The sequence below is a fragment of the Heptranchias perlo genome, unplaced genomic scaffold, assembly GCF_035084215.1.
Source record: "Heptranchias perlo isolate sHepPer1 unplaced genomic scaffold, sHepPer1.hap1 HAP1_SCAFFOLD_43, whole genome shotgun sequence".
NCBI lineage: Eukaryota > Metazoa > Chordata > Chondrichthyes > Hexanchiformes > Hexanchidae > Heptranchias > Heptranchias perlo.
The window spans coordinates 9,671,726-9,683,379 of record NW_027139442.1 but is presented as its reverse complement, the minus strand read 5'-3'; the positions used below and the strand labels follow the sequence as shown (position 1 = coordinate 9,683,379).

The window sequence follows — 11,654 nt, the reverse complement described above, 5'->3', positions numbered from 1 at the left end:
GGGCCGTGCAATTACACGGAGCCCTGAGCAGATCCAGTTACGTTAATTAGCTGATCACTGAGGGCTTGCCGGTACCTGAGCTGGAAACATAATAAACTTTAATTAATTAGTCTCCCTTCTCTCGCCTCTTCACCAACAAATTTGATAACAACACATTAACACAATATTCAAAAGTGTTTGGAATCTAGGCTGTTCCCCATCGATTCGTTGTAACTCGAGTCAGATAAGAAATGAATAAAGACACTGCGCAACAAAGCGCCGAGAGTCGGCGGCCGATCACATCGTCCCGCTGGCAGTGAGCAGCATGGAGCAGTGACTGTCATCACCACAGTGGGAAAAGGCAGTTACTGATCGGTGCAGCTGGTGAGACAGGTGAAGAACATGAAACTGGTAAAGAGTGGGCGGCAGAGAAAGGCTGCTCACCAACCCGGCCGAGGTTGGGGAGATGATACCACGGTTCGCAACAAAAGCTCTTCTGCGAGGTTTGTCAGCTGAGCAGCTCTGGATCGAAGGGAGTAACTTCACTAAAACAACAGTCGCATGGTAAGGCAAACACCGTCCCTGCCTTCAGATAAAGGCCCACAGTTTCGGCTCTCTGCATACTGACTTTATTGGTTCACTTTCTTAATGAGGACCTTTCAGAAACTTTTGAATATTGTGTTAATGTGTTATTATCAAATTTGTTGGGGAAGAGGTGAGAGAAGGGAGACTAATGAATTAAAGTTTATTGTGTTTCCAGATCAGAGTTTGTATTGTTTCATCCACTGTCGGACAAGCGGACTGCACGCACCGAAAGCTGAAACCGAGACAGGCTCACATCCAGACCCCTGGACAAAATCTCCGTGGAGACTGCAGTGGTTCAACCAGGATCAAAGCAGTACAGAGTGAGCTCAGAGAGGATAATGGAAACACAGCAGGAAAAGAAGCATTTCAGTAGCCCCGACTCCACGGAGGACAGCAACAAACTCGAAAGTCGCTATCAGTTTTGCGGGCACACTTTGAGAATCACTAGGGTCTCCAGCAATCAATTAGTGGTACCATCAATAATCTGGGAAGCTGTAAGTCCAATGTTTGGAGTAAATGCTTGGATCTGAAAGAGAGAAACCAAACTCAGAGCCTCTGCCTTCCACTACAGCAACCGCCCCCACCCCCACCCCCGCCATGTTGAGGAAGCCCTACTTGATGAATTGGTTTTGCAGACGAACATGCATAAGAACATCGGAATTACTAGAAGAAAGATTATTGTTCGCCGTCTCCTTTCCTGGTAGTCACATGACACAGTGAGAACCGAGTTGTAGACAAATAATAGCAATCAAACCGAATGAATTAGTCTCCAACAGACCCAGACATGAGGCGAGGAAAACCCTCCAGTGGTGGAGAGCTTTGGGAACCATAGGTCCAAAGTCACCTGTTCCTCCCAAACCTGCTCCACTCACCACATGTCATGTCTCCAATTAATCATCTGCCTGCCCACTCACTTAACCTGTCTATATCCCTTAGCAGACTCTTTGTATCCTCCTCACAGTTCACTTTCCCACGTATCTTTGTATCGTCAGCAAACTTGGATACATTACACTCGGTCCTTTCATCTAATTCATTAATATAGAGTGAAAAAGCTGAGGCCCAAGCAGGGATCCTTGCGGCACCCCGCTAGTTACAGCCTGCCAACCTGAATATGACCCGTTTATCACGACTCTCTGTTTTCTGTCCGTTACACAATCCTCTATCTGTGCTAATATATAACCCCCAACCCCATGAACCCCTTTTTACTCTTCTACTCTGTCATAACGGTTCGTGAATTTGAACACATCTTTTAAATCTCATCTTAAACTTCTCTGGTCTAACAGAACAACCCCAGCTTCTCCAGTCTCCCCACTTAACTGAAGTCCCGCACCCCTGGTACCATTCTACCAAATCTACACTGCACTGTCCCTAAAGACTTGACATTCTTCCTGACGTGGTGCTCAGGATTGGACACAATACTCCAGCTGCGGCCTCACCAGTGATTTATAAAGGTTTAGCGTCACTTCCTTCATTTTGTATTCTGTGCCTATTTTATAAATCAAGGGTCCCGTATGCTTTTTTAACAGCCTTCCCAACTTGTCTTGCCACCTTCAAATATTTGTGTCAGTACAACCCGAGTTCGTTCTGTTCCTGTCCCCCCTTCAAAATGGTAACATTTTGTTTATATTGTCTCTTATTATTATTCCGATCAAAATGTATCATTTCACAGTCAGTTCTCTGCGTTAAATTTCATCTTCCATTTGTCTGCCCATTTCCCTTGTGTGTCTGGTCTCCTGAAGTCTGTTCTTAGCCTCCACATTGTTTACTACATTTCCGAGTTTCGTGTCATCTGCAAACTTTGAAATTATACCCTCTATACACAAGTCCAGTTCATTAATGCATGTCAAAAAGATCAATGGTGTAAATACCGACCCCTGGAGAACACATCCAGCCTGAGAAATAACCGTTCACAACTACTCCCTGCTTTCTGTCTCTTTGCCAATTTCATATCCACGCTGCCCCTGTCCTGTTAATCCCATGGGCATCAATGTTGCTAACTCATCTACAACGTGGTACTTTGAAAATTCATGTCAACAAACACAACTGCACGAAAACCATCAACCCTATTAGTTACTTCATCAAATAACTCAATCAAGTTTATCAAACACGATTTGCCTTTAAGAAATCCGTGCTGACCGTTATTTATTAAAACATGTTTTTCCAAGTGACAATTAATTTTGTCCAAGATTATTGTCTCCAAAAGTTTCCCCACCACCGACGTGAGGCTGACTGGCCTGTAGTTACCAGGTTTATCCTTCTCCCCTTTTTTGAACAGGAGAATAACATTTGCAACCAGTCAGTCCTCTGGCACCATCCCCATATCCAAGGAGGATTGAAAGATTGTGGCTATAACCTTTGCTATTTCCACCCATACTACCCACAACAACCTAGGATGCAACCCACCTGGACCGCGTGGCTTTTCTACTTTGAGTACTGCCAACCTTTTTAGTGCATCCTCTACTATCTCTTCCTTTACAGGGACATTGGCAGCATCCTCTTTTTTTGTGAATGTAGATGCAAAGTTTTCATTTCGTACCCAAGCCGCGACTCCACAATGAGTTCGTTCTTTTGTCGCTAATTGGCCCCACCCTTCCTTTGACTGTCCTTTTGGTAATTGTCTGTTCATAAAAGACTTTACTGTTCCCTTTTATGTTATCTGCCACTATTTTCTCGTACACTCTCTTCGCCCGTATTATTTCCTTTTTCAGTTCTCCTCTGTACTTTATGTATTCTGCCTCATTTTCTAATGTATTATGGTCCTGACATTGGTCATAAGCCTCCTTTCTCTGTTTCGTTTTACTCTCTATATTTTCAATTATCCAGTGAGCTCCAGCACTGGATGCCCTTCCTAACTCCCTCATCGGAATGTGTTTCGTTTGCGCCCGAACTAGCTTCTCCTTGAAGGCCTCGCATTGCTTATTTACTGTTTTTACAGCCAGTCTTTGTTTGCATTCAACATGGGCCGGATCCCTTTTCAACTCACTGGAATTACCCCTCAGCATCTTCACCTTTGATTGATCAATGTCTCTTTCCATAACTACTCTACACCTAATATATAACATCCATGGCACCATGTTCTGTCTTCACACCATCCATGGCACCATGTTCTGTCTTCATACCATCCATGGCACCATGTTCTGTCTTCATACCATCCATGGCACCATGTTCTGTCTTCATATCATCCATGGCACCATTAAATTGTTTTTACCCTCCAGGCCATATTTACCGGGTTTTCCTCCTCCCTGACACAATGTAATGGGTATATAACCTTCTTGTATCATGTCTTGGGTTTATACGTTCCAATTCACCATACCCTGGGTTTATGCCGTCGTTATCGTCATGTACTCGGTTTATACCCTAGCTGGCACAAAGTACTGAATGATGTATCCTCCATGCAATCGATATGGGATTAATACTCCATCAGCACCATGTATTATGTTTAAACCCTCCTTGATCCCCTGCACTGGGAATCCACCATCCTTGACACTCTACACTGGGTATCCACCATCCCTGATCCCCTACACTGGGTATCCACCATCCTTGATCACCTACACTGGGTATCCATCATCCTTGATGCCCTATACTGGTTATCCACCATCCTTGACACCCTACACTGGGTATCCACCATCCTTGACACCCTATACTGGTTATCCACGATACTTGATCCCCTACACTGGGTATCCACCATCCTTGACACCCTACACTGGGTATCCACCATCCTTGACACCCTACACTGGGTATCCACCATCCTTGACACCCTATACTGGTTATCCACGATATTTGACACCCTACACTGGGTATCCACCATCCTTGACACCCTATACTGGTTATCCACGATACTTGATCCCCTACACTGGGTATCCTCCATCCTTGATCCCCTGCACTTGGTATCCACCATCCCTGATCCCCTGCATTGGGTATCCACCATCCTTGACACCCTACAATGGGTATCCACCATCCCTGATCCCCTACGCTGGGTATCCATCATCCTTGATCCCCTACACTGGGTATCCACCATCCTTTACACCCTACATTGGGTATCCACCATCCTTGACACCCTACACTGGGTATCCACCATCCTTGGTACCCGACACTGGGTATCCACCATCCTTGATACCCTACACTGTGTATCCACTATCCTTGGCACCTTGTACGGTATATACACGATTGTTAGCACCGTGCACGAGGTATTTTTTTTATTTCTTCATGGGATGTGGGCGTCGCTGACCAGGCCAGTATTTATTGCCCATCCCCAATTGCCCTTGAGTATACACAATCCTTAGCACCATGCGCGGTGTATCCACCATCTTTGACAACATTCCCGGTGTATACACCATCATTGACACCATGCGCGGGGTATGCGCTATTCTTGACACCAAATATTGAGTTTATAACCATCACAACACGATGTTCAGATTTTTATATCTTCCTTGGAACTAAGTACTAGATTTATATATTCCTTGGAATTACTTACTGGCTTGCACCCTTCCTTGCGCCCTCCCTTGCTGCCTCCCTTGCACCTTCCCTTGCACCTTCGCTTGCACTGATCCCTGCACCCTCCCATGCTCGCACCATTGCACCTTCCCTTGCACGTTCCCTTGCACTGATCCCTGCACCCTCCCATGCTCGCACCGTTGCATCCACGCTTGCTCTCTCCCTTGCACCCTCCCTTGCACTCACCCTTGCTACCTCCCTTGCACCTTCCCTTGCACTGATCCCTGCACCCTCCCATGCTCCCACCCTTGTATCCACACTTGCTCTCTCCCTTGCACCCTACCTTGTTCACTATCTTGCACCTTCCTTTGCACCTATCCTTGCACCCTCCCTTGCTCCGACACATGCTCCCTCCCTTGCACCCTTCCTTGCAACCTGCCTTGTAGTGTGAACTTGGATACAGAAAGTTGCAGCTGAACGAATTCTAACGTTAATACCATATTTTGTTTCAGGGCCTCGTTCTCTGCCGGTTCTTTGAGAAAGAGAAAATCAGTTTTGCTGGGAAGAAGATGATTGAATTGGGGTCGGGCACTGGGATCGTGGGGATTCTTGCAATCCTGCTGGGTGAGTTAAACTTTCCAAGCGATAGCACTTTGCATGTGTGAGGGAGCGCGATGAACTGTAATGGAATAGGACGGCTAGAGAATGAGAAGGACCATGACAAAGACTGGTCATTGGGCTGATTAAACCCCCAGTAATATGCATGTTTTGTGAACGCTGCAGTCTGATCTTCTTTTGAGGTCCTTACTGTTAGGAACATAGGAACAGACGTAGGCCATTCAGCCACTCGTGCCTGCTCCGCCATTTGATGAGATCATGGCTGATCTGTGATCTAACTCCATATACCTGCCTTTGGCCCATATCCCTTAATACCTTTGGTTGCCAAAAAGCTATCTATCTCAGATTTAAATTTAGCAATTGAGCTAGTATCAATTGCCGTTTGCGGAAGGGAGTTCCAAACTTCTACAACCCTTTGTGTGTAGAAATGTTTTCTAATCTCGCTCCTGAAAGGTCTGGCTCTAATTTTTACACTGCGCCCCCTACTCCTAAAACCCCCAACCAGCGGAAATAGTTTCTCTCTATCCACCCTATCTGTTCCCCTTAATATCTTATAAACTTCGATCAGATTACCCCTTAACCTTCGAAACTCGAGAGAATACTACCCCAATTTGTGTAATCTCTCCTCGTAACTTAACCTTTGAAGTCCGGGTATCATTCTAGTAAACCTACGCTGCACTCCCACCAAGGCCAATATGTCCTTCCGAAGGTGCGGTGCCCAGAACTGCTCACAGAACTCCAGGTGCGGCCTAACCAGGGTTGACAGTTCTTCACCTCCAGTTTTGTTCTGTTTGATAGAGAATGCTTTCAAAGCACAGGACCCTTACCTCAGGTAATAAGAATGATGCCTCAGAAAAGTCGCAGCTTTCTGGACTCAGCCGCTCCACCTGCCATTATGGAGAAAGTCCCTCCTCCCATCAGGGAGCGGGATCTCAATTGAACTGCTGTTGATCTGTGAAAATCGAGTAAACGTAAAATTCCAGAAAATGAAAAAGTGAAACATTTGATCACATTTCTCCTTGAGCTGATGAGCTGAGAACTAGATACCTATCAGAAATGGCCTGGTTATATTCAATGTAATATTTGCTCAACATCCTGAACATCTGGACTCTGATCAGATATTAAACGCGGAAGCTGTAGCTTTTGATCATGTTTTTGAGTCCTTGTGAGCTCCAGTCACGTTTCCAGCACCCAACTGATGGCCAAATTATATTCCATAAAACAGTAAGCATGCTTTAGAATAAAATAATGAAGCAGTCCGTGCCCGCATACAGCACAACCTGGACAATATGCAGGTTTGGCTGTTATGTAGCAAGTAACATTCGCGCCAGACAAGAGCCAGGCAATAACCATCTGGAACAAGACAGAATCTAACCAATTCCCATTTACATCAAACGACATTACCATCGCCGAATCCCCCACCATCATCATCCTGGGGGTCACCATTGACCAGAAACTTAACTGGACCAGTCACATAAATAGTGTGGCTGCAAGAGCAGGTCGGAGGCCGTGTATTCTGCGGCGTTACCTGAGGAATTACTGAATGAAATAAACATTATGTCCTTATCATTATCATAATCGAACAGCCCCACTTGTGACCTTGTGATGGAGGGAAGGTCATTAATGTAGCAGCTGAAGATAGTTGGGGCTTGGTCACTGCCCAGCGATGTCCTCGGGCTGAGATGATTGGCCTCCAACAAACACTCTCATGTACCTTTGCACCAGGTATGACTCCAGCCACTTGAGAGTTTCCCCACTGATTACAATTGACGGCAGTTTTACGAGGGCTCCTTCGTGCCACACTCGGACAAATGCTGCCTTGATGTCAAGGGCAGTCAGTCTCACCTCACCTCTGGAATTCAGGATTCTTTTCCATGTTTGGACCAAGGCTGTCATGAAGTCTGGAGCCGAGTGGTCCTGGCGGAACCCAAACTGAGCATCGGTGAGCAGGTTATTGGTTAGTAAGTGCCGCTTGATAGCACTCTCGACATCTTCCATCACTTTGGCGATGATTGAGAGTAGGCTGATGGAGCGGGAATTGGCCGGATTGGATTTGTCCCGCTTTTTGTGGACAGTTCATACCTGGGCAATTTTCCACTTTTTAGTCGGATAGATGACAGTTCCGACTGGAACAGCTCAGGTCGGCCACCGCTTATTTTGGAGCACAGGTCTTCAACACGACAGCCGGGAGCCTTTGCCATGTCCATCAACTCAGACATTTATTGTTATCACGTGGAGTGAATGTAATTGGCTGAAGACTGGTATCTGTGAGGATGGGGACCTCAGGAAGAGGCTGAGAATGATCATCCACTTGACACTTCTGACTGGAGATTGTTGCAAGCGCATCAAACTTTTTTTTGCATTCAGGGAATCAAGGGATATTGGAATCGGGCGGGAAAGTGGAGTGGAGTTCGAAGAGCAGCCGTGATCTTATCGAATGAGGGAGCAGGCTCGAGGGGCCGTATGGCCTACTCCTGCTCCTATTTCTTATGTCCTTATGTTCCCATGTGCTGGACTGCTCTCTTGTTGAGGATGAGAATCTTCACCGAGCCTCCTTCTCCTGTTAGTTGCTGAATTTGCGACCACCATTCGCGACTTGATGTGACCGGATTTCAGAGCTTTAACCTGATTGTTTGGTTTGGGGATTGCTGTACTCTGTGCAAAGCATGGTGCTCCCTCTGTTTATAATGCATGGTGCTCTCACTGTTTATAATGCATGGTGCTCTCACTGTTTATAATGCATGGTGCTCCCACTTTTAATAATGCCTGGTGCTCTCACTCTTTCTAATGCATGGTGCTCTCACTGTTTATAATGCATGGTGCTCTAGCTGTTTATAATGCATGCTGCTCTCGCTGTTTATAATGCATGCTCCTCTCGCTGTTTAGAAATCATGGTGCTCTCACTGTTCACAATGTATGGTGCTCTAACTGTTTATAATGCATGGTAATCCTTTGCTGCAGCTTCACCAAGTTGGCAGCTGATTTTCAAATACGCTCGGTGCCGCTCCAGGCATGCTCTTCTGCATTCCTCATTGAAACAGATTTGGTCACCCAGCTTGATGGTGATGGAGAAGTGAGGGATATGTCGGGCCCTGCGGTAACAAGATTGTTGTGGCATTCCATTATGCTGCTGCTTAGGGCCCATGCTGCCTCATGAGTGCCCGGTTTTGAGGTGCGAGATTTGTTATTAATCTATCCCACTCAGCAGGGTGGAGGTGCCACACGACACGATGGAGGGTTTCCTCGGAGTGAGGACAGGTTTGATTCTTTGACGATGTCAGACCGTTGCTTGACTAGTTTGTGAGGCAGCTCTCCCGAATTTGACAACAGTCCCCGATTGATAGCGAGGAGGAACTTGCAAGGTCAACTGGACTGGGTGTGCCTTTTTGTTTCCAATTTCGATGCCGAGGTAGCAGCTTTATCCTTATTTTGATACCGCGGCGTGGCTCACAAGGCCACACGAGAGCGCAGTGATGCACCAACCACATTGGTGTTGGACTGGAGTCACACACAAACGAGATTGGTTAAGGACGGCAGGTTTCCTTCACTGAAGGACATTAGTGAACCTATTGGGTTTTTGCGATAATCGGATAATTTTATGGTCACTTTGGGGCGGATATTGACTTCGACCGGCAGTTTGAAACGTGTAATAGCTAAAAATAAAAATCGCGAGGAATGTTCAACAGGCGACAAACTCGTTGTCACCGGTTTTACGCTTTGGCAGAAAGTCAATATCGCCCATTCACGTTGACATTTTTGAATTGAAATCAAATTTTCGTGGTTGGATTTGAACTCAAGTTGCTGGATTTTTACTTCACAGTTTTGGATTACTAAATCCAGTGAAATAACCGCTGTGCTGATGGAGTCGCTGAGCAATGCTGTGACACTGCACAAGTTCATCATTACATTTAACAGCCTTTGCTGTGTTAATCTGCTTTGCCCCGAATCCCTTTTGCCCACATTTACCATTTACAGGTTGGTGTCATAGGGAAGCAATAAGTGAAGATACGTCATTGCTCTTTAACATTCTTCTGGCAGGTGGAGATGTGACCTTGACAGACAAACCAGAAGTTCTGAATCAAATAGAACTAAACGTGGCCAACAATGTCCCCTCTTCAATTATCCAGCGGTCAAAAGTCTCTGCTCTCTCGTGGGGTATAAACCATTATCAATTTCCAACAGACTACGACATCATCCTGGGATCCGATATCGTCTACAAGAAACGTGAATACCACTTACTGCTAAAGACCCTACAACATCTGAGCAACCAAAACACTATCATTTACATCTGCTCGAAGATGCGTGAGTTCATGGGAGCCATGAATTTTCACGAGAAGCTCATTCCACAGCATTTTAACTCCGAAATTGTTCACAGTGTCCCAGAAAATGAAATCAACCTGTACAAAGTGACCAAAAAAGTTCCTGGCGCTTATTAAGGAGGAAATTCCAGAGAATAGGGTGGAGGCAGTTAAACGTCTCATAATGGGAAGACGCGAGGGGGAGAAGGGCACAACAGGCAAGAGTAAGAGGACTGGATGATGTAGGAGGAGGTTGCAGAGATAGAGGGATTGGGATTCCCATTTACTCTAACACCATAACCCTGACACCCTTACTGAAACCCTAAACCTAAACCTGAAACCCTAACCCTAATCCTGACGTTATAGTCCGAGCCAATCCCTCACCCGAGCCCAAGTCGGAGGCCTGACCAAAACGCGAATCCTATTAATGCCACTGTTATCTGACTGGAGTAATATTGGCAGGGAGGGTTAGAGTTTAGGGTTAGGAACCCTCTTTCGAGTCAGCTTCACCCTGTATCTAACTTCAGTCTAGCACTGCAGAACACATCACAGGACCTACACTTTTCCCCTCCTGAAGTGTTGCTCTCCCACTACATTCACGTTTGTGTGATGATTGCATCAACGGAAGCTCGTTTAAATTGACCCAGTTGAAGACTGCCGTAATGTTGTGCAGTAGAGAGTATATTACGAGATCAATACTTCGGCCCTCCCTCCCTAACAGCTTAGTGGGATACTCGGACTGCAGCCGTTCAAGAAGAAGGCTCACCACCACTTTCTCAAGGGCAACAAGGGAGGGGCAACAGATTCTGGCCTTGTCAGCGACGCCCACACCATGAGAATGAATATATAAAAAAAGAAAACTTGTGAAGTTCTCTGGTTCGAATTATTCCCTTTGCCGCATTTTGCAGTGAACGTCAATATATAAAGAACCAACACATTTACAAAAAGATTCATTAATGGGGACTTAGCTCAGTTTTAGCAGGGTACGAGCGAGACACACGTAACTGACATAGTTCCCTACCCCGAAACGATTTTAACCCTGGTGCGGGAGGGTATCTGTCACACTGTGACACCTGGTCCTCCTTTTGTTTGGAGGCAGTATTGTACAGCTGGAGGCAGTACAGCGAGATACAGGATAGTGCAGCTGCAGGCAATACAGGTAGGCACAGGCTAGTACAGCTGGAGGCAGAACAGCGAGATACAGGATAGTACAGCTGGAGGCAGTACAGCTGGGCACAGAATAGTACAGCTGGAGGCAGTACAGTTAGGTACAGGATAGTACATCTGGAGGCAGAACAGCTAGATACAGGATAGTACAGCTGGAGGCAATACAGCTGGATATAGGATAGTGCAGCTGGGGGCAGTACAGCTAGGCATAGAATAGTACAGCTGGAGACTGTACGGCTTGGTACAGGATAGTACATCTGGGGGAAGTGCAGTTAGGTACAGGATAGTACAGCTGGAGACAGATAGTACAAAAGGAAGGAAGATATCCTCATCCTTTATAAATCATTGGTTGGGCCTTAGCTTGAATACTGTGTTCAATTCGGGGCACGGAACCTCAGAAAGGGTGTCAAGGCCTCAGAGAGGTTGGAGAAGAGGGTAAATAGAATTGTCCCAGGAATGAGGGAGTCCCGTTATGTGGAGAAACTGGAGAAGCTGGGATTGTTCTCCTCAGAACTGACTAGGTCGACTGGAGATTTGTTCGAAGTGTTCAAGATCATGAATGGTTTTGATTGA

At 46.1% G+C, this 11,654-nt stretch overlaps 1 protein-coding gene across 1 annotated transcript; it reads left to right on the top strand.

Moving 5' to 3' along the window:
* Positions 1 to 902: 902 nt before the first annotated feature.
* LOC137312582 (EEF1A lysine methyltransferase 3-like) lies at positions 903 to 10,052 on the top strand. Its single transcript, XM_067979112.1, has 3 exons — positions 903 to 1,058; positions 5,511 to 5,622; positions 9,655 to 10,052. Exons 1-3 carry the CDS (start codon positions 903 to 905, stop codon positions 10,050 to 10,052), a joined length of 666 nt encoding a protein of 221 aa, XP_067835213.1.
* Positions 10,053 to 11,654: the final 1,602 nt, after the last annotated feature.